The sequence below is a fragment of the Callionymus lyra genome, chromosome 11 (genome assembly GCF_982586985.1).
Source record: "Callionymus lyra chromosome 11, fCalLyr1.hap1.1, whole genome shotgun sequence".
In the NCBI taxonomy this organism is placed as follows: Eukaryota; Metazoa; Chordata; class Actinopteri; order Syngnathiformes; family Callionymidae; genus Callionymus; species Callionymus lyra.
This window is the reverse complement of record NC_141828.1, coordinates 10,914,523-10,937,003: the sequence shown is the minus strand read 5'-3', so window position 1 is coordinate 10,937,003 and position 22,481 is coordinate 10,914,523. Positions and strand designations below refer to the sequence as shown.

Genomic DNA, 22,481 nt, shown 5'->3' with positions numbered 1-22,481 from the left:
TTATTTAACTGATATTAATTACATGCATTCAATAATTAATACTTATAATTCATACATGGAAAAAAGACATTTGTGGTTTATGTTTTTAGTGTTATATTAACACTAAGTTTTGATAGCTATAATGTTGTTGTTCTTCTTCTATAATCTTTTTTATTTTACTAGTGAAATGATCCCATTTGAAAAATAATAATAATAATAATTCAATTTGCAAGACCTGTTTGCAATGAATTAGTTTAATTAAATGATGAAAAATGACTCTGTTTAAAAAAAACACAACAACATTATTATATAAGATACGTAGAGACAAACATTATAAATAAAGGTCACAGGCGTACTATCAGATCCAAAAGTGACACCCTATTTTCTTTAAGTGAGAAAAGGTAAAGTGATTTGGCTCCATTTAAACACGGGATAGAAAGAGCTATTATGTTCTTCTATCGTGTATCTGTAAATGTCTTACATTAATTGAATAGTATCAGTATAATCTCATTTATTTAAAAAGATAAACAAGACACCACAAATAGTCCTCCTAGAATTGACTCACGAGGTGAAGAGGAAGAAAACAGAAATGACATGTAAAAGAGGTGACGGAGCAACACTGCTTGTTTTCATCTCCATCTCTGGTCTCTCGACCTCCGACTGTGAAAGTAAATAAGTTCGCCACCGAAAAAACACACATTGTTCCACCTCTGCTACTGGACATCATGACTCCTCCGGTGCTCACCTCGCTTCACTGGAGAACAACAAAACAACAAAATTATTAACATGTTGTGATCAAATATGAACTGAAAACATCTCGGATTCTGTGAAAGACTTAGTCCATTATTTGGGTTTTGTACGACTGTAACGCCTGTTATCAAGGTGCAGTTATTGTCGACAGCAACATCCGAGTAATCACTTCACTGTAATCCCATTTCACATAATCCCGGGCTCTTTAATCTCATTGACACAGAAGGTACACAGAAGTAGTCCATCTCCGGAAGAAGAAGAAGATAAAGAAGAGGAAGCCTTTTAAAAAATCCACCCAAACTTTTAAATAAATGATCTCGCCCCTCCCTGAGATAAAACAAAGTAATTTAATCACAGAACTTGAGCGTTATCTTAGAATCCGAGTGGAGGAGCGACTGTTATGTGGCTGCTTGAACGCCTGATAGGCGACTGAGAGTCTCACAGCAGCCGTCATTGTTTCCGTGCAACACAGTGAATAGTAATTAAATATGCCACTTATGCTTCACTGATTCATTTCCTTCGCCATTTGCAGGCTGTGTTGAATACATTTTTCTGTGCAGAAGGGCTGTATTGTATCCACTATGGCCTCATTACAAGAGCGCCGTGTGGGGGGGAGGGCGCCGCAGATAAGGGGGAGCAGCACCCCATGAAGACATTGTGCGTAACATCCCCATATTCCGCTAACACCACATTGTCCCTCCCGGTCCTCAATTAGTCAGGTTCCTTGTCACCAAAATCATAGGGAGGTTTATTTTTAGGGAAGGTTTGGCCCAGTGCAGGCGGGAAGCTCTCTGAAAATCTAATAAAGAACACAGCAGTCATGTGGTGTTGTTAGTCACACAGTAGCATCAGTTAACAAAGCCTCTTTTCTTTTGAAAGACATTTTTTTTTTTTTCAAGTGGTGGTGACTGCTGGCTGGTGTCCTGCAGAAGACGAAGTGCCCTCTGGCCTCTCCAGCCCCGCGGAGGAGCAGAAGAAACGCCCGTTTGGGTGGCTGTGACAGGGAGTATTAGGCATGAGACGCGGGTTCACTTGCCCTGCGTAGGGGCTTATCTTGGGCTAAGCTGAGGGACTAAGAGCAGAGCCAGCCTCCGCTCGAGCCGGTCTGAGGGCACAGGGAGCCATCTGTCCACTCTGTGGATAACTGACAACAAAGGGGGCACGGAGTACCAACAGTGTCTTCATCAGAAATAAAGAAGCCGAGTCTGGAGTCTCCCTCATAAGGTCAGTACTTTATCATAATTACTCTTGTTACAGGCCCCTCTCTCCGCGGCAAAGGTCAGCGCGTGCTCTCGGTATAACTACAAAATGTTGCGATTCTGCTGTGGAGTCATGCATGAAACTTGAGAATTTAGCTTCCATGTTTTTTAATAGCCAGGAGACAGAGCTTCTTTGTTTTCACCAGCATCTCCTGACATCTATTAGTAGGAATTAATTTGAGCTTCCTGCTGCTTTTTTTTTTTTTTTTTAAAGCCCAAGAGTTTGATTCATGGCCGAACTGATTAGAATATTGAAGAAATTAAATAGAAACACATTTCAATCTGACATGTTTGAGTGTTTTAATAATCGTTCGTCCCGTTATTTACGAGCGAGCGCGAAGTGTGACCAACTCGCATTGTTCTCCGGGATTATCGCCATGTTTTTCGCCGCACGATGCCAACGGTGGAGCTGCGAGTTCCTCTGGATTATCTTTGTTATCATGTGTGCTCGGCGGGTGACGTGGTGGCTCCAGTGTTTTGTGGGGAAGTCTTGAGTGCACACTGACATGCTGGAGGTGACAGAAATGGGTCAAAGGGGTTTTAGCATTAACCAAACAAATCCCGGCCTATTGGATTAGACGGAGATGTTGCCGTTTACGGTGTAGGCGATGCTAAAAACTTGGAAATCCATCATGAAACTAATGGCGCTTCCGAGTATCCTGTGGGGGTTGCGAGGGGTCAAAGGTCATGTAGATAAATGTTCAACACAATGTATATATTTTCAGGATTGACGTGAACTGAAAATGTAAAGACCGAGTCGCTTGTTGCCCTCTGGTTAGCAACTCTGTCGACATAGCAACGCTCAAAAATCAATGTTAATGTTAAAACCTTACAGACAACCGGAGGCACAAACCTTAACCCTTGTGTTATCTCAGGGTCAAGGTGACCCAGAGGCCCGAAACAAATGTGTTTGTGGTATCCCCTGTCTTATCGTTTATCTTGACCCAGAGATAACACAAGGGTTAAAACGACTCAGTTGAGGCAGTTGAGAGGATATTAAAGTTAACATTTTTTATGCAAATAAAACATATTGTTTTGAGTCTGAATTTAAATATATATTGGGTAGGAAGCAGAAGAAAAAGAAAAAGAAATGTACACCATCAATATAAATTTAAATCCTCCCACAGTTCTCTGTCAATGACTCTAAACTTTCTTGACGGAATATTGAATAAGAAACACAGATTTTAGAGATTTTCCTTTGAATTACTTACTAAAAAACTAACATTGTGTCAATAAAGGAAAACATTTTTATTTAATAGACTGTTTCTCTGTATATATCAATTCAATTCAATTCAATTCAAAATTATCTCAAGACACTTTACAGTTGAATTTACAGTATATATATATATATAAAAACACCTATATATAAAAAACGTCCTCTTTAAAAATTAATTTATTAATATTTAATTTCTCTATTTTGAAAATATATAAGATTAAATAATCACTGCCTAGCTAAAATACCGTTTAATATTAATTCCTTAATAAAAAAAATGATTTTCCTTAATAATCTGATTTCAATAAAATCTGGCTCTCTGCAACCATTAGTGATGGTCCTATGAAGCTTCATGAAGCAGTGTCATTATTTTCAGAGTCCATTAGATGGCGGTCTCTGCACTATTTTCCTTTGTTTCAAACAACTGTTCTAATGAAACATCACACATTTTGCTGATGGCGCCACCTACTGACCTCTAAACAACATGACACTGCTTCATGAAGTTTCATCAGACCATCACTACAAACCATGACCATTAGAGATAAAAGACCAAAGTTTTTCTCTTTTAAGAACAAACATACTTCGAAATTTCTCAATTGGAAGAAAAAAAATGTATTATATTGTCCTGAATCAAGAATGTTAGCCTGTTGGTGAGTTAGCTCTGTTTGAAGCTGTGTTGGCTCTTAAAATATATAACAAAACTTCTGTAAATGTAACAAATACTGTCTCGTTGGTATGTTTAGAATCACCTCTGATGTAACGTCTTGAAAAATCTTGATGTCTAAAAATATGCAGAATTATAAGCTTCGGTGATGAAACACAATCAAATATCATTTGGGATTATATACAAATGTATGTGTGAAGACCTTTAAAAAAAAAGGCAAAGAATACAATTCTCGCTGAGATTAATGCATGAATGAGTTTCCTCTAAATGCAGTGACATTTAACAGAATGAGATTAAGTCTTTAAGTTTTCTCCATGTTGTCAGTGGGATCTGGTTATAATTGTGATCCAGAAGTTCTGGTCGACGGATGAGCGGAATGATCCGAGACTCTATATCAGTAGTTTGTTTCCGGGTGGGTCATTTCAAGGGCGTAGAGGAGAGAGGGCGCACGTTCACAACATCTCGTTGTTGAACTTTAATACGGGAAAGATCCAATTTTCAATCTCAAATGGACATATTATCGCCAACAGCGTGAATAAAAAGTTAAAAAAACAACAGATTTACTGTTCAGTTCAGCATCTAAATACAGCAAGATGTCCTTAATTCTTAATTCTATTTGTTCAGCGAGTACAAAGAATTAGCCACGCAGTCACAAGAGAGACGCCGTTGTGTTTCCACGCCATGTTAGGAAACACACACACACACACACACACACACACACACACACACACACACACACACACACACACACACACACACACACACACACACACACACACACACACACACACACACACACACACACACACACACCCCTCCATAGAAACAAGTGGTTTCTTTTGTTTTCTTGCCTCAAGAAGAGAGTCACACACGTTCCTGGGGTGGAACGAAAGATCCCTCAGCATGTGACGATGGAATGTTGTGATAGTCCTTTTATCTGGATGTTCTCGACCGAGATAAATATATAAACGTGAAGTCACACAATGTATGCACAGTTATCATGTTAACCATTTAAATAATCATAATTTTACACTTATGTTTCCATAATGTATTCCCAATAGAATATTTGACAGTATTGTTGTACTGTATTTAATATAATTAACATATGTTATATTATATATGTATTATTATGTTATATGTTTTTAATAAAATCCTGTGAGTTTCTACAACTTTGTTCTCTGTAATATTACATTTAATTCAAATAATTATTTGTTAACGTTATTAATTTATTCTTGATAGACTTAATTACAATAAACCTTTAAGACCACATATTTATTTAGTGTTTTTGACTGCTGATTTTTTGTATATATATGCAAATTACCGATTTATTTTCTTTTCAATGATAAGTATTTTATTCTGACTGGGAAATATTCAGAATACTTTGATCTTTAGAAATCACTCACATCAAACTGCCACCAGACCATTTCAGTAAAGGATTTGAAAAGAAAAATCTAGTTTCAAAGGTTGAAAAATTCTTCTTTCTTTAGCAGATTGTTTTCTTCAAAGCACAAAGAGAATGTCAGACAAGGAGGAAATGGCATCAGACGGGAATCTGAACGTTACCCTGACGCTCCGGCTCCTGATGCACGGGAAGGTAATTGGAAGTGGAAATAGCACAACTAATTTTCTTCATGATAATAGCCGAAAAGTTTTAATGGCCGCTGTTGAAACAATTACTTCCTGTCTGGCTTTTGCTGCTTCTTCAAGTCTTGTTTTCTCTTTATTCACAGGAAGTTGGCAGCATAATTGGAAAGGTATAATTATATTACATCCATTAATTGATTCACAATGCTGTCGTCCTCTTTTGCTCTCTTTTTTTAAAACTAATCCAATTAAACTCTAAAATATGTGTCTTCTTACAGAAAGGAGAGACAGTGAAGAAGATGAGAGAAGAGGTGAGTAGCAGAATGAACAGTGACTAATATTCCGATCACTTTAATCAAATTAATACACATTATTATAATGTAACTAATGTAACTATATTTATTTATTTATTTTTTAAATGTTTTTCCTACTTCTTCAATGTTTTTTCATCATCATAACATATTTTATTTAAAATATTTATTACATTTTGCACCATTTCCTTTTCCATAAATAAAATCCATATATATGATTAATTATGTTATCCCCTTTTTATTTATTAGATTTTTTTGTATTCAATTTTGTACTTGAAATTCTTTATCCCCTAATTGTGTTTATGTTTTTACATTTATTACAATTAATGCTTCTTAATACATTAATTATATTTTTCCTTTATAATTTCAATCTTAATTATCTTTAATAATTTTCATTTTACATTTGTTATTTGAAGATACATAATTTCTTTTATAATACTTTGGCTTTGTATTTTAATATTTAGTTACTTTTGTTAAACTTTTAAACTAATAAATCGCCTATTAAAAAGAGAAAAAGAAAACTATTTAAATTAAATCTTGAATATTTTATAAAGCTATGTTAGCTTTTTCATAACTTTCATAGTGGCTGATATTATTGTAAAATGTTTTTGTCTTTCACTGACATGGACTCTTTTTTTTAGAGTGGCGCTCGCATCAACATATCAGAGGGTTCTTCTCCCGAGAGGATCGTGACCATCACTGGACCCACGGAGGGAATCTTCAGAGCGTTCTCCATGATCGCGCAGAAGCTAGAGGAGGTACACAAAAACTCCTGTCAATCAAACTCAAAATTTTCTGGGAGCAAAGGTTATGTCTGGCTACCATCAGTGATGACATTTTTTTTATGTTTCCCTACATTTTACTGTCTTCACTTTCACTAGTCATTGCTTGTCCATGTTCCCCTGAAGGAAGAGATCCTCACAGTGTGGTCGCCTGATTACACAGAAGTGAAACAGAGAAATAAAATGAAACCTACATGAGTTTGTGTCCAATACGGCAGGCGTTAAAACATAATCAGCCTCAAGCCGAGAAGCTGTTGGAGGATTTTTATTGTTTTCTACCTGCTGTTCTTGTGCCGATTGTTTTTACTGAAATCTCTTTAAACAGCTTTAACGAGGCGTAATAATCCGTTCTATCCAAATGTGAAAAGGTTTCTAAATGATTTTGCTTTCACAAGCCTCATTCTGTCTCTTTATCGTCAAGTTATCATTAAGAATCATATCATCGCTTCTTGATCAAAGATCATAGCTTCTCATTGGAATGACCGGAGCTAACTGACGATAAGTCAAATTAACTAAATATATTAAATACATGTGGTCATGTACAGTCCGTCTAAATACACTTGATAGACTGTAATATCAAAAGTAATAGAAAACAGAAAGTCATCATTTTTTTTAGGGCAGTGAAAAATAGAATTGGTACGCTATCAAGTCAAAACCAAACTTAAACCATAAGATCAACAAAAAAAAAATTTAACTCAGAAAGTCAACAACAGGCTTGATAAACTAGAAAGTCAACACTAGACTTTATTAAATATATAAAGTCAACAATAGACCTGCTAAACTGGAGAATTAAACAATTCTTGTTAATCCAGACAATAAATAATAGACTTGGTAAACTAAACAATCAACTATAGAGTTGGTTTTCTAGCAAGTCAACGATAGACTTGCTCGACTGAAGAATCAAAACATAAATGGTAGTCTAAACATTCAACGAAAGGCTTGGTTTACCGGAAATTAAATTTACTGGAAAGTCAACAATAGACTTGGTTTACAGCAAAGTCAATGATAGACTTGGTTCACTGGAAAATCAACTATAGACTTGGTTTAAAGGAAAGTGAACTATAGACTTGGTTTAAAGGAAAGTGAACTATAGACTTGGCTTACAGGAAAGTCAACAATAGACTTGGTTTACCAGAAATTAAATTTACTGGAAAGTGAACTATAGACTTGGTTCACTGGAAAATCAACTATAGACTTGGTTTACAGGAAAGTCAACAGTATATTTGTAAACTAGAATCAATAATAGATATGCTTAACTGAAGAGGACAAAAATACTTGCTAAACTAGCTATGCAAAATACAGTTGGTATACTAGAAAGCCAAAATAGGTTTAACAAGAAGGTCAACGATAAACATTATAAAGTGGAAACTTAGAAATACACTTGGAGAGTCAGAAATAGACTAAACTGGAAAATCAGCTATAGGTTTGGTAAACTACAGAGTCAACAACAGACATTGAAACAGAAAAAAACAGTAATGGACTTGGTAGACTAGGAAGTCAACAACCGACATATTAAACTAAAGAATCCAAAATTGACTTGTTAGACTAGGAAGTCAACAACAGACATATTAAACTAGCAAATCAGAAATGGACTTGGTAGACTAGGAAGTCAACAACAGACATAGTAAACTGGAGAATACAAAATTGACTTGATAGACTAGGAAATCAACAACCAACATATTAAACGAGCCAATCAGAAATTAACTTGGTAGACTAGGAAGTTAACAACAAACATGGTTAACTTGAGAATCAGAAGTTTACTTTGGTAAAATGTTCGTCTACCATATAAGTTATGCTTAATTGATCTAATGACAAACACATTAGTGTTTAAGTGGCTACAATCTTTTCTTAACCTTCTCTGTGTAGCACAAGAGAGTTGGTACCTTCTATACATCTTATGGGAAGTCATTGTCTCTAAAATGATTCCAACATTCAAAGCAGTTGCTTAAACAATGCTTTTCTCTATTATTTATAACCGGCTGCTCTCTTGTCGTTCTTGTTGGATGTGACACTCTGTGACTGTAGGCGACAGCCGGCGATGCCGACGAATACCTCATTAAATCTCTGCCGACACTTCCCTTAAAGAGAATTTCACATTGTTTACCGTTTTCACATTTACATCCGACGCTGTAAGAGCTTCCATCAACGTGCCAAAATGTGACTTTTGTTGTGCTTTCTTTGACTGCTAGCGGGAAATAACAAGGTATTTCTGAATCTCCCCTCAGGATATTAGCGCGGCGATGACAAACAGCAACGTGACGAGCAAACCACCTGTGACTCTGCGCCTGGTTTTCCCGGGGAGTCAGTGTGGCTCCTTGATTGGAAAAGGAGGCTCCAAGATCAAGGAGATCAGAGAGGTACGAGCTTTAAGGCACGGTGGTCACGAGAAAACTATACTCTTGAACAATTATTAAGTGGTGTTTCATCTAGATCAAGGAAGACCATTTTCTAAGTATTGATTCTGGACTGCCCCCTAGGGAGCGCTCACACTCACCATGCGACTGGTAAAGTCGATGAAGAGGTGCTGTTACAGCAACAATATTGTAGGAAGGGCATAAACCTTTGTTTTCTCAGTTTCAATTTGTTCCTCGGGAACTAACATCTATAGCTCAAACACTCGACATCTTCATTGATCTGAATCAACCTCGCTAATGATATGGTGACAGAAAATAAAGGAAGTTAAATGTAAGGCGGATCGCTCCTCTGATGGATCTGAAGTTGAAGTTAGTCCACATCTTTTTAAAACTTCTTTTAACACTCCTACATTAGGTAAGGATCTATAATACCGTCTCACCGATTTGCCATTTTGACTCTTTCCCGACATAAGACCGCCGCCAACCTCCAAAATAAGTCAAAAGGGTGACTTAACTTTCTTAGCTTTAGACTTTAGACTTTCTTTTATTGTCATTGCACAGAAAACACAGCGGTGAAACTGGCAACGAAATGTTGTCGCTTGGCAACCGTTAAAAAACCCATTACAGTAAATGTATATATAAAAGTATAAATATAAATATTAATAAATTAAAAATAGTGCAATATAGTATAAACAAAATAAATAAATAACGTTTTAAACATTGCATAGAATTAATATATATAAAATAATGTATATGAAAGTATAAATATTAATGAGTTCAAAATACTGCAATATGGTATAAATAGAATAAATACATAATATTTGCATAGCTCAAATTTTATTTCATTCGACAAGCTGGGGCTTGAGGGGCGACTGGAACTTGTTCTGGTGCCAAATACCAGCCACTACGGAAAGGTCATCCAAGCCTTGTTTGGTTTGAATGCACAATTATACAATAGATACATTGATACGTTTAAAAATACGCTGACGAGCCGAGACATTCGTGAAGGACTCAAAGTAGAACCACTGCTAATACTGCTACTACTAACCAGCCCAGAACACATAGTTGGCCTAGAAACCACTTGGTATTCTCCCAAATCACCTAGAAGGGGTTTATGGGAAGAGGAAAGTCTAGACCACTTTGCTTTAACTATCTTCACATCCCAATCTCTTATAGGCACGAATATATGTTGTGACTCTCCATGACTCTCTGATATTTGCGTACAGAGGTAACATGGTAGAGCTTCATCAAATCTCACGCTCCCCCAACTGGTTTCCATCCTCTCTAGTTGGCTTAATATGTGCGAGGCGGACGACATCCTGCCTCCCGATAATTAAAAATCCTTCCAAACTAGCCCGTTCTGATCATCGGGGAACTCAAAAACCGACGTGTTAAAATGTCTTTCGGGTTCCCACCTGCTCCCAGCGTGCTCACTGTAATTTATTTGAAATGGGACTTCAATTCCGGCCAGAACTCATCTTTTCGAAACACTCTTCCTCCCTCCACAGACCACGGGCGCTCAAGTTCAGGTGGCAGGAGACATGTTGCCGGACTCCACGGAAAGAGCTGTCACCATCTCGGGAACCCCGCAGGCCATCACTCAGTGTGTGAGACACATCTGCTCCGTCATGCTGGAGGTAAACACAGTCAGCCCACGCTTCAACCGTCACACCAGCAGCTCAAGAGTGTCACTATTGTTTAGCATAAGAGACAAAATCCACTGTCTCTGTGGGACTGAAAACTTTGCTCTGATTGAGGTTGTAAGTGAGATCAGAGGAGCTACATGATCGGGGTTTCAGTTTATCAGTTTACTCTTCCAAGGCAAAATAGCGTTTTTGAAAACCTCACTTCAAACTTTACAAGTTACACTGATGAGTCACATCCCAGGATATCTTTAGTATCTCTTATCTTGTCTGGATCAAAAAAGCTCATTGCCTTGTGTTCTCATTATTTCACCGACGTTCTCGTGGTCACTCTCTCCAGAGAAGACGTCTTAATGGAACCGCACATTGTCTTTGACGAGAGCTCGGAGCGAACTTAATGAGATTATTATGAAAGCAGGAATCACCGACCGAGGAGAATTCTACCATATCTCGTCTCTGGGCTTCAAAAACAAGCCTGTCACGATTTGCCGAAATCCTAAATGGGAAAGTAAACAACGCAAATGAACATCCGTCCCTTTTGTGTTCGTGCCACATCCTGATGAAACCTGCTAAATGGATTTTTTACAAGGAAATTGGATGAAGGCTCTTTACAGATGAACTTTTTTTATTAGACGTCGTAAGATGTCGACGCTGCACTCGGATAAATATTTTTTCAACTCATCGCAATTACTGCTCAAGTGGAATGCTAAATTTAGCTCCTGTGTCATTTCCCGTCCTCCAATTACAAACTCTGATGGATGTACGGGATTATTTGAAGAGCCCTCGACACGTCGAGAGCCCCTTTAAGTCTTTTTTTTTTTGGTGTTTCCTTTTCAAGTCTCCACCTAAAGGAGCGACGATCCCGTACAGGCCGAAAATTCTACCTACAGGAGCTCACGCCGTGCTAGCTCAGCCACACCCTGCACAAGTAAGTCTGCTTTTCATTTGTTTGCCATCATTTAGACACACACACACACACACACACACACACACACACACACACACACACACCGTGCAAATACAAACATGAGTGTATGATTATTAATAAACATTTAGACAAAAAAATTAGACCACTTTTTAAAATGTGAATGATTTCTCTAGTTGTGTATCATAAAAAAATAAACATAATAATACTTATTATTATTTATAAAGCACTTTTTAAACTGTAGTTACAAAGTGCTTTGCATAAAAGCAAACAAATACAGTTCAAAATAACACAATCCATTAAAACTGCCCAGAACTGAAACAAGATAAAACAACAGGTGTTCCATTCAGGAAAAATATTATTAAATTCAATTTAAAAAACTCTGAAAATAAAGGAGAGTTAAAGCCCATTCGTGAACCCAAGGGTTAAGGGTTAAAAAGGCGACATCACACAAAAGCCAGTCCGTAAAAGTGTTGTTATTGTGTTATTACTTACCGCTTCATTAAAATCAGCTTTTTCTGTTTGCAAATGTTCGTGGTATATGAATGTTAAGAACTCATTAATCTTTATCTGTATTCTTTTTAATTAACAATATCCGAACTTGGATTTTTTTTTAATTTGGGGATCTTGTCTTTTTTCTGGCGCGGACCTCTTGAGGTCAGACTGAAACTATACAATTGACATTCTATTTTGTCATATATAACATACTTAAATGTTCTTTACTATTTTTAAAAATGTGTTTTTTTTCTTGTCCTTAAATAAATATTTTTTTTAAAAATAAAATAAAATCACTTGAATCAATTGTTCTTTTAATATTTATTTAAAATCTACATTAAATGATGTACATTTCTTTCATGAAAACCATGAATAAGTTAAATAACCTTTAATTTTATAAAACACTTCCCACACCCCCCCATAATATCTTCTTGGACACTTTCCTGCCGGTGTGTAATGCAGGCACTTACCAAACCTAATTGCCCACCCATGCTCTGGAGGGAAAGATTTGCGTAATTGCTGTACTCTACATTGGTATTGAAATGACGGAGGCGAGCCACACCTGAATGAGATCTGTGTTAGTAAATGTCCCTGCAGCGCGAGATATGTCGTGACTAATCCTCGTGTTTTTTTTTCCGTGAGCTCGCTATCTGAGTTTGGCACGGTCTCGGTTGACCTATCCGACATCTGCTGGTGTTATTGAATGTTTCTAAAAGTGAGAGAGGGGAAAAAAAAAAAAAAAGGGAGCGCGGCTCAAACGGAAATTCCATAACATCCGCACACATTAGCCGTGAAATGGATTTTATTTTCTGCAGCAGCACTGAGTGTTCTCTTTGCTCTTCACGCAGGCCTTCGCCATTCCTGGCCAGTACGCGTTCGCACATCAAGATGTAAGTATCCGCGGCGACTGACACTCGCCCACCGACCCTCCTCCTGTCCCGACATCCTCCTCCGTCCCACCGGCGACGAACCGTCAACAACAACCCCCCCGATCTGTGGAACTTCACTAACACTAACAGTAGCCGCATGCGTCGATGACTCCACGTTCTTCCGAGTAGACCTTCATGATCGAGTGCTAGCCGTGTAGCCCAAGATGTGACTGTGATTTCAGATCGTCAGAATCCAGCATGCTTTCTGAAGGGAAAACCAATCTCTTCACACTGACTGTGATGTTTGTGTAATGAAGATCAGCTCTGTATTGTAGCTCCTCTGAAATAATCCACTTTGATTGGTTAGCTCTAACTTCCTTCCTACCCTGCAGTTGACCAAGCTTCACCAGTTGGCTATGCAGCATATCCCCCTCCCCTCCCTTGGGCAGAGCAACCCTACCTTCCCTGGTACGTACCCACGGATCCCCCGGGGAAGTCCATGTGCCCTTCTGTCTTCACTCCTCATCATTCACACCACCGAACACCCCTCTCACTCCACACAAGACCGACCTCACTGTCCTCCTCGATAGCTCCATTTACCAGTTCAATTCTCAACAAATACCAGTAATTATGACTTTTAAAGAACCGTTCTATGATGTATTCAGACGTGAAGATCTGATTTTTTTTAGTCAATTTATCTGGAGTTGCTAACTTGTGTAAATTTGAAATTTCATTAATGACAAAATAATAATATTATAAACAATTGAAAGAAATAGTCATGCTAGTTACTTCATAAAACAAGCTTTTTGTTTAATTAAAGAAAAATAATAATATCATAAAGGTACAACACGTTTGTTCTTGCAATTATTTATAAAGGATATATATTATTAATAAGAAAAACAATTGGAAAAAGGTCAAATGGGGTCAATTGCCCCTATTCAGATTTTATAATGACTAAATAAAACATAATAATTAAGTGATTAAATGCTCTTTGAAATAAGTATTATGAAAATTTTCACTTTCATTTTTCAGGTTTAAATATTTCTATTTTTGGGTGGTAAAGAAACATAAAAAAGTAGCTTAAACAAGCCTGACCAGATATTATTTTCCTTAATATAAAAATGAAAAGTATATGTATATATATGTTATGTATATATATAAATGAATCAAACATCAACAAATGATGTATCGTCATAAAGTTTCTATTATTATAATGAAAAATAAAACATCCATATTATTTCAGTATTTGTATTAGTATTAGTAGTATTGTCAAGGATTTATTAATGTATATATTTATTTGGATTAGAAATAATTAAATTTAAAAAGTAATAAAAAAAAAGACAAAAAGTGGATATAACCTGAATGTACTACAATACAAAACATATTTAAAGATACAAACCTAGTAAGGATCTGTTAGTGAATGCTTGGTGAAAAATGGTTATTAAAATAAATATATGTATTGATATAAACATTATATTAAACAGATACAAAGCCGAGTGATAGGGAAAAGTGAAAAAAAAGAATCCCCTTAAATGACAACTTCCCTCTCCAAAATCAAATCCTAATCTCTCACCCTCGTCCTCCATCCTCAAATCTAACATCGGCCAAACCGCCCGCCCCGAACCGAACCCTGTACTCATGAACTAACTCAGGAACATGACACCGTCACACACATGATTGTCATCTTCGTAGAAATGTAAGGCTTGACATGTACGTTGCTAGACAAGGTCCACATGTAGCTGTGATGAAGTAGATAAAGTAGGGCAACATGTCAGATGATGAAGGCGAGAACCATTAGTGTCATTGTGTCGTTAGCGTCTCTTGTCCTACTTTACAGGTCTGGATGCTTCAGCCCCCACCAGTTCACAGGAGCTGGCCATACCTAATGATGTAAGTGTCATTGTTTGTGTTCTCTCTGCTCTCACACGCGACACACTCCATTAACAAAGTGCTGGAGGGCGCATTTAATAAGAAATATTGCCTTGACATGTGGAGCATGAATTCTACTCTCTTGTAGTTTCAGTTCGCTCGTATGTTTGCTCAAATGTGTTCTATGCTATGTTGTGCTAAGCAAATCTAAACTATTCTAAAATATTCTGAACCAAGAAATGCTATGCTAAGCTGTTTTGAAATAGCAGGACATAGCCGTGTTATACTATATCATACTGTAATACTGTAATACTACATACTGTACTGTACTGCACTGCACTGCACTGCACTGCACTGTACTGTACTGTACTGTACTGTACTGTACTGTACTGTACTTAACTATACTGTACTGTACTGTACTGCACTGCACTGCACTGCACTGTACTGTACTGTACTGTACTGTACTGTATTGCACTGCAATACACTGCACTGTACTGTACTGTACTGTACTGAACTGTACTGTACTGAACTGTACTGCACTGTACTATGCTAAACTAAAACTGTATGCTATTTTGTACTGTACTGTACCTTACTGTACTGTACTGCACTGCACTGCATTCAGTGTACTGTATTGTACTGTACTGAACTGTACTGCGCTGTACTATGCTAAACTACGACAGTATGCTATACTGTTTTGTACTATACCTTACTGTACTGTACTGTACCTTACTGTACTGTACTGCACTGCACTGCACTGCACTGCACTGTAATTTACTGTACTAAAACATACTTTACTTTACTATATTATACTATACTATTCAATACTATAATACACGGAATTAAACTATACCAAACTATACTTTACCATACTGTTCTATACTATACTATAATATGCTGAATTATACTATACTATACTATACTATACTATACTATACTATACTATACTATACTATGCTATACCACTTCTCGATACCTAACTTAGCTATACCGTAATACTTTTTAAAACCCTATTTTAAAATATACTCATATTAGGATATATCAAGTAAACATCAGATCCATGTTTTTCCACCAGTTTCTAATCCTGCATTTCTGTTACCAAACAACAAATATCAGCGAGATGTTTTCTCTGGTGGGAGTAATGACCTTCTGCTCCCTCATTACTGCCATTTTGAAAAATACACTCACACGCTCTCCAGTAGTTGAGACCATAAATCATGAATCAAATAATACGTTAGATGGTTTGACTTATTAAGTGTCACTCAGAGCTGTTAAAGGTCACGTGATCATGTGTTGGACGGCGGAAACATATCAAGCGTGTAGTAAAGACACGTCGTCTCTGCGACACATTCTGCAAAAGTGTTGCAAAATGTATTGAACATATACATCCACAGACATCTGATTATTGCTGACACCGACTCCCTTAAGAGTAAACAAAAAGCTACTTAGATGGATCATGTTTTAGACAGTGTTTTATTTAAATATATTTCAAGTTCAAAATGAAAAACAAAGTTTCCTCCACACTCATGTTGATGGTAAATTGACTGAGGCCCAGGGGCCACATGTAGCTCATCTCCTGTATTTACGCAGCCTCTTGAAAGGAAAAAATACAGATAAAAGCCTCATTTTATTTACAGTGATATACTTCAGGTCTTACTTTTTTCTTGTATCCCTGCAAGCATTTTTGATATCTTCATTCACAACATTTTATTAAAAATAATGTGATTTACTTTTTTTTAACCATTGTGTTTTCTGAGGGTCCGAAAGCCCCAAAACAAATGTAATTGTTTTATCCCTCAAGTTGCTTTTAGGGGTCAAGATGAACGACCTCCACAACTTCATATATATTTCTGGAAGCCAGGGAGGTCGTTCACCTTGACCCAGAGATAACAGAAAGTATAAAACGGGTCACCTTGACCCAGAGATAACACAAGTGTTAATGCCTAACAATAATAATAAGAGTTAATGAAAAAAAAACATTTTTTAAGGAATATAGTCAAAACTTCTACAGGAGAACCTCGAGTTCTTGGCCTCGTTTCTCACTTAACATACATAATTTTTATGAATAATTGCTGTATTGCTGTGGCTAATTGGAAAAAAAAGAATCCCGAAGGAGACCTCCTGAGGGATCAATAAAGTTCTACCTAACCTAACCTAACCTAACCTAAATTAACCTAGCCTCCTCAAACTGCCTCTTGATTTATTCCCCCCTAGAAACAGACTATTTAAAACATGCAAACAAATGTTCTTCACTATTAAAGCTTTTGTGTTTAAAGTGGATTTAACTCTTTTGCCTGCACCTAAAAAAATCCATCACATCAGCAGATGTCCGTGATTTAATCTGCATGTGAAGAGGTGAGGTTTGTTTTTTGTGCAGACACAAGATTGCAGTTCAACGAAGTGTATCAGTCAAATCAACAACAAAAGCACATTCTGCGGAAACAGATTCATTTTTTTTAAAGGAACATTAGCAGCACATGAGGTGTGTCAGAACAAGATCCAGACCCACCAGTGGACTGTAGTGGCAGAAAAGAGCAGGGAATTAAGATATATTTTTCGTTTATTAGACCCACAAGGGGAAATTTTGGGAAATTTAGAGACAATAAAATCAACATTTCTTAATAACTGTCTGCAGCCATACTGGATTGTGAACTCTGAGTTTCTTTGACTCTATCTCTCCTCTTCAGTGCCGCTGGAACAGACCAGAATTTAAGTTTGTTTTCTAATCACGACTGGCTCTAATCAGCCAGTTTGCCGCGTGAGCGTACATGTAATCTGCAGTCGCCAGCTGTTGACAACTACTTCTCTCCCCTCAAAGTCACTCCAACTCCGCTTATTAATTTCATTCCTTGCCCTGCCACACCACAGACGATACTTGGAAGAGTCGAATTCCTGAGGAAGCCCGAGAGTCACAAGCTGTTGTTGGTAACTCTCTCTCTCTCTCTCTCTCTATCCCTTCCTCCTCCCTTCCAGTTTATCGGCTGCATAATTGGCCGTCAGGGCAGCAAGATCAACGAGATCCGTCAGGTCTCCGGGGCCCACATCAAGATCGCCAGCGCCACCGACGGCTCGGCCATGCGCCAGGTCACCATCACGGGCTCTCCGGCGAGCATCAGCGTGGCCCAGTATCTCATCAACGCCAGGTGAGACATCACGCCGTTTGTTCCAGGGGGGCAGATTGGTGTCGGGCGAGCGTTGGATTTGTTCCAGCTCACTCGCCGCGGTCCCTCGACGGAATATAAACCCTGATTGTCTGAGCTTTCTTACAAATTCCTTCTTTGATGTTTATGTTTTCTCCTCTCTCTCTCCCTCTCTCTCTCACCTCTGTCTCCTCCTCTTTTCCCTTTTTTTTTTTCCTCCACGTCTCCTAACCCACGACGTCACGTCCTGCAGCTTAGAGATGGCTAAATACACCATGCAGGCGGCGTCGGCCGCCACCGCCGTCGACCTGACCAGCTACTCCCAGTCCATCCCCACCGCCTCCACAGCCGCTACCTCTATGGCCGTCCTGGCCGCCGCCACCCAAGCACCCAACACCATTAACGTCCACTCCCCCTCCGCTATACAAGCCCTCCAAAACCACTACGCCGTCCCCGTTTCCAGCCTGCTTGGCATGAAAACTCTCCCGGTCCTGACCGTCCACCCCGCCGCCGCCTCCAGCCTAGCCCAGGGTTTGTCCGCTTACGCCGCCAAAATGCCCACGGCCGGCGTGAAAAAGTCGGACCGTCAGAAGTTCGCTCCGTATTGACGCGACTCGGAGACGATGACGTTGTCAGTAGCACTTTGGCTTTAAAGTATTTGAGACAATCAAGACGAAGTATTTTCTACAAATATCTCAGGTGTTGACAGTGGAACTGAGGTTCGTTCCATTTCTCAGCGTTGGCTCTAGGAACCTTTTTTTTTTTTTTTTTTTCCGTAGCGTCGTGTAGCGACGGGATGTTTCGGAGATATCTCGTTTAATAAAAATGCAAGTTAAACTGTTGACTGATATTTATAGGAATTCAAGCTAAAGAAGCGGAGCTGTTTTGTAGCCTAACCACGGCGAAGTATCAGGGTTTGGCTAAACTAGCTGGTCTGCAGGAAACTGGATTACAAGTCATGTGATCTGAAGACGCATGAGAACAATATATAAAGTTAATTTCTCTTACATATTAATTATAGTTGCATTTCTTTTGCAAATGAAATGTGTTCACGATTTTGCTTTATTTAACTGAAAAACGTCCTCAATATAAACTCATCACTAACACCTGTTTTTTTTCATTAATACCACTTTTTCACGTCCAATGCCGATATCACAGAGCATCCGCCGGTACCATTTTTATCTTATCATCTTTAGTTTTCCACATGTCGTGTAGTTAAGTTATAGTTTAGGCTTATGAAGTTTGAGAAATTTGTGTTTGCCAATTTACGATTTTGCTATTTTTGGCCTGTGTGGTACCCTATTCTACAAAAAATTCAAAAATACGCAATAAAAAACCCAACAATTGTTTGAGCTAAGAAAGTATAGTAGGGTCAGTCTGATTATAAAACTCACAAAATAGCAACATTTATGATGGTTTTTGGCATCAAGTGAATTGACTGTTGTGCTTGAAGCTAAAACCTTTCATTTCAACAACATTTAAAATTGAAACGTATATGATGACGTTTTGTGACAGACTTCCAACAAGCTGTGAGTTTACACTGTTATTGTGACTTTTTTAAATTCTTCCTCCTTATATTATTGTTGTTTATTAGCTATTTAATACTTTTTTTTAACATTTTAAATATTGCCCCTCAATAATCCTCCAAAAAGACAAAATGTACGATACTTTGTTGCTAGAGTGAGCCCTGACTGTACATGTGTTTCTTACTATAGCACATTAAAAGCTTGTCATTTTATATACGATAAATACCCTAAACAGTCTGATCATTTCCCGTCTTGCAACTCTGGTGAAGCAGCTCCTTCTGTACTGATCGTAAAGAATTATCAATATATTTGTGGATCCAGATGGTTATTTGGAACGATTACAATACGATTTTTAGTTTGTTTTACTTTTAACTTTTAGTAACATAACGTCATCATTGGTGGAGGTAATACTAGCAAGAAATGTATTCAGGAATCCTAAATGTTTCATGTTTAAAGATGATATTTAATCAAATTTGACTCACAATCCAACACATTATTTATCAGATTGAGATTTTCTCTACAGTATTTACCATCTCCTGGAACTTGCTCTTTATTTTAATGGTACTGAGCTATGCTTGTTAGCACACTGTACTCTTGACTTAACCAGGCGAATTTTATGGACAGTTTGATATTAAACATTTTAAAAATTATTCTGGTAAAACACATGGTTTTATTTGGACCACATGACTTGTATCCGCAGATTAATCTCAGAGCTTTACACGGCATTTCCTCGACGAAATGTTTATGCAACTTAGTTTTCTACTCGTGTGACTAGATCTTGTGTTAGAGTGTCTGTAGAAGTGAGGTTTATTTTTTCAAAGAACGCTCCACACTTGTGTCATGATTCATCCTCTCCCTCACTTCAGGCTGTCGTCAGTGCTAGCGGGCTCGGGGGTTCTGTAGTAGCGTTGCACTGTTCTGGTCCTGGATTATCCTCCAGCCACCCTGGATTCTGGTGGATTCCACACAGCAACTGTAATCCTGACCCAACAAACTCATTTACTGTGTCGGTGCGCCCCACTTGATTCTTGTTTACTCTCCAACCCCGAAAAGAGCGAAAAGGTTCCGGCGAGTGTGTGGGTCGGACGCGGCACAATTATTGTATTAAATGTTTTATTCATGCGCTCCCGGTGCGGGTCCGCCCCACCATCCATGCAGATTTGTAATATTTGTGATGAAATGACTTTGAAATAAATAGGACTTTTTATGAATACAGATTGGATGTTTGGCTGTGATTTTCTTGACGATCGCCGTGACATCGGGGCTCGCTCACGGTGGGCTCCCGGGGGGAACCACTGCACGTAAATCAGAACCACTTCCCTCACCGGGCTGGATAATCGCCCGCAGAGCATAAAAGTGTCAGCGGTAGAAATGATGGGAGCTCTCCACACCCCTCGAAAAAAAACAATAACATGAGAAGTTGTTGTAAAACAGTCTGGGAATGTTAATCAGGGTAAAGTGTCATCTTAATTAAATGTAACACTCCAGGTCGTCTCAAGCATCATTTATAAATACATCGTTACAGTTGTCTAAATAAGTCATAATTTTCCCCCCTTAAATTAAAAATAAAAAACACATTTTGTCCTTTGCATAGATTACCAAAGTTTTTTTTCTTTTATTTTAATCAGAGGGTGAAGGAAATTTGCAGGTATATAGTAAAAACTGCTAACTCCTATCCTGCTATTGATGCTAGCTCAAATACTGCTATTGCTACGATGAGTGCTGTTTTATTTAAGCCTATTATTTCTTCGACTACTACTTCTTATACCTTGACCATGCCAACTGTTTACTATTTTTACTAAATGTTTTAGTAAAACTACTTCTGCCGCTGCTACTACAAGTAAAAAAAATGTTGTGCTGCTATTGATGCTAGCTTAAATACTGTTATTGCTACTATGACTGCTGTTTTCTTTTAATACTACTACTACTTTTTATTGCATTATTTCTTCGACAACTATTAATTATACCTTGACAATGACAACTGTTTACTATTTTTACTAAATATTTTAGTAAAACTACTTCTGCCGCTGCTACTACAAGTAAAAAAAATTTTGTGCTGCTATTGATGCTAGCTTAAATACTGTTATTGCTACTATGACTGCTGTTTTCTTTTACTACTACTACTTTTTATTGCATTATTTCTTCGACAACTATTAATTATACCTTGACCATGACAACTGTTTACTATTTTTACTAAATATTTTAGTAAAACTACTTCTGCCGCTGCTACTACAAGTAAAAAAAATGTCGTGCTGCTATTGATGCTAGCTTAAATGCTGTTATTGCTACTATGACTTCTGTTTTCTTTTACTAATACTACATTTGTTTTGCATTATTTCTGTGACTACTACTCTTACTACTTTGACCACGCCAACCGTTTATTATTTTTACTAAATGTTTTAGTAAAACTACTACTACATAACATACTAGTGCAACCACTGTGAATACAGTTCCTTTCTATTATTTCTGCAATTACTTATACTAATATCTAAAGATATGTAATATATACCATTTGTAATTAAAGGTAGGGTAGATAATATTCAAAATGGCATCAAAAAATGATATTTCAACACAGAGTGGGACAAATGATGGTTGAGTTTGATTGACTTATCAATATCCAATCATTTTGAACAGACGCCTTAAAGTAATTTTTCAATGTTTTTATATGACTACTTGATCCACAGGTGACTAAAATGGTATTTTTTTGTGTATTGTGCATTTCATTTATTAGTTTTATCAATCCGAAATTAAAGTCAAAAAAATAATAAAAAAAAGCTACCATTTCAGTGATGAAGAACGTGTCCAAAATATATTTATTTTATAGTCAGTAAAATGTATTACGACTTCAAATACACCACATTTCAGCCAAGTGCAGCTTTTATACAATAAAATCAATCATGTAGAAATTTTTCTGACTATGATTTTTGCACTTGCTTTTACTTTTCATGTGAGAACGTTTGATTTCTTCGTTGTCGGGCTTAATGATCTGCTTTTTTTTCAGTATTTCTTTTTGAATAAGATTCAGACACAGTAAAATAACATTGTTTTTGTGTAACCGTGATATACAGTTTGTAATTCAAATTGTTGTTTTCACATCTTACTCACGGCCACAAAATATAAA

General features: G+C 37.4%; 1 protein-coding gene across 1 annotated transcript; it reads left to right on the top strand.

The window, feature by feature from the left end:
* The first annotated feature begins 1,039 nt into the window (after positions 1 to 1,039).
* LOC148069241 (poly(rC)-binding protein 3) lies at positions 1,040 to 20,577 on the top strand. The gene is made up of 13 exons (XM_087802816.1): positions 1,040 to 1,953; positions 5,353 to 5,459; positions 5,596 to 5,619; positions 5,728 to 5,760; positions 6,402 to 6,518; positions 8,768 to 8,899; positions 10,405 to 10,533; positions 11,378 to 11,467; positions 12,808 to 12,849; positions 13,221 to 13,296; positions 14,666 to 14,718; positions 17,668 to 17,837; positions 18,088 to 20,577. Exons 2-13 carry the CDS (start codon positions 5,382 to 5,384, stop codon positions 18,440 to 18,442), a joined length of 1,299 nt encoding a protein of 432 aa, XP_087658942.1. The 5' UTR covers positions 1,040 to 1,953; positions 5,353 to 5,381; the 3' UTR covers positions 18,443 to 20,577.
* The last annotated feature ends 1,904 nt before the right edge of the window (positions 20,578 to 22,481 follow it).

Excerpts from the sequence above, each read along its gene's own strand:
- LOC148069241 (XM_087802816.1), top strand. The coding sequence starts at position 5,382 with ATGTCAGACAAGGAGGAAATGGCATCAGACGGGAATCTGAACGTTACC. Across the intron at positions 8,900-10,404 it reads AGATCAAGGAGATCAGAGAG|ACCACGGGCGCTCAAGTTCA; the intron begins GTACGAGCTTTA and ends CTCCCTCCACAG. Across the intron at positions 11,468-12,807 it reads CTCAGCCACACCCTGCACAA|GCCTTCGCCATTCCTGGCCA; the intron begins GTAAGTCTGCTT and ends CTCTTCACGCAG.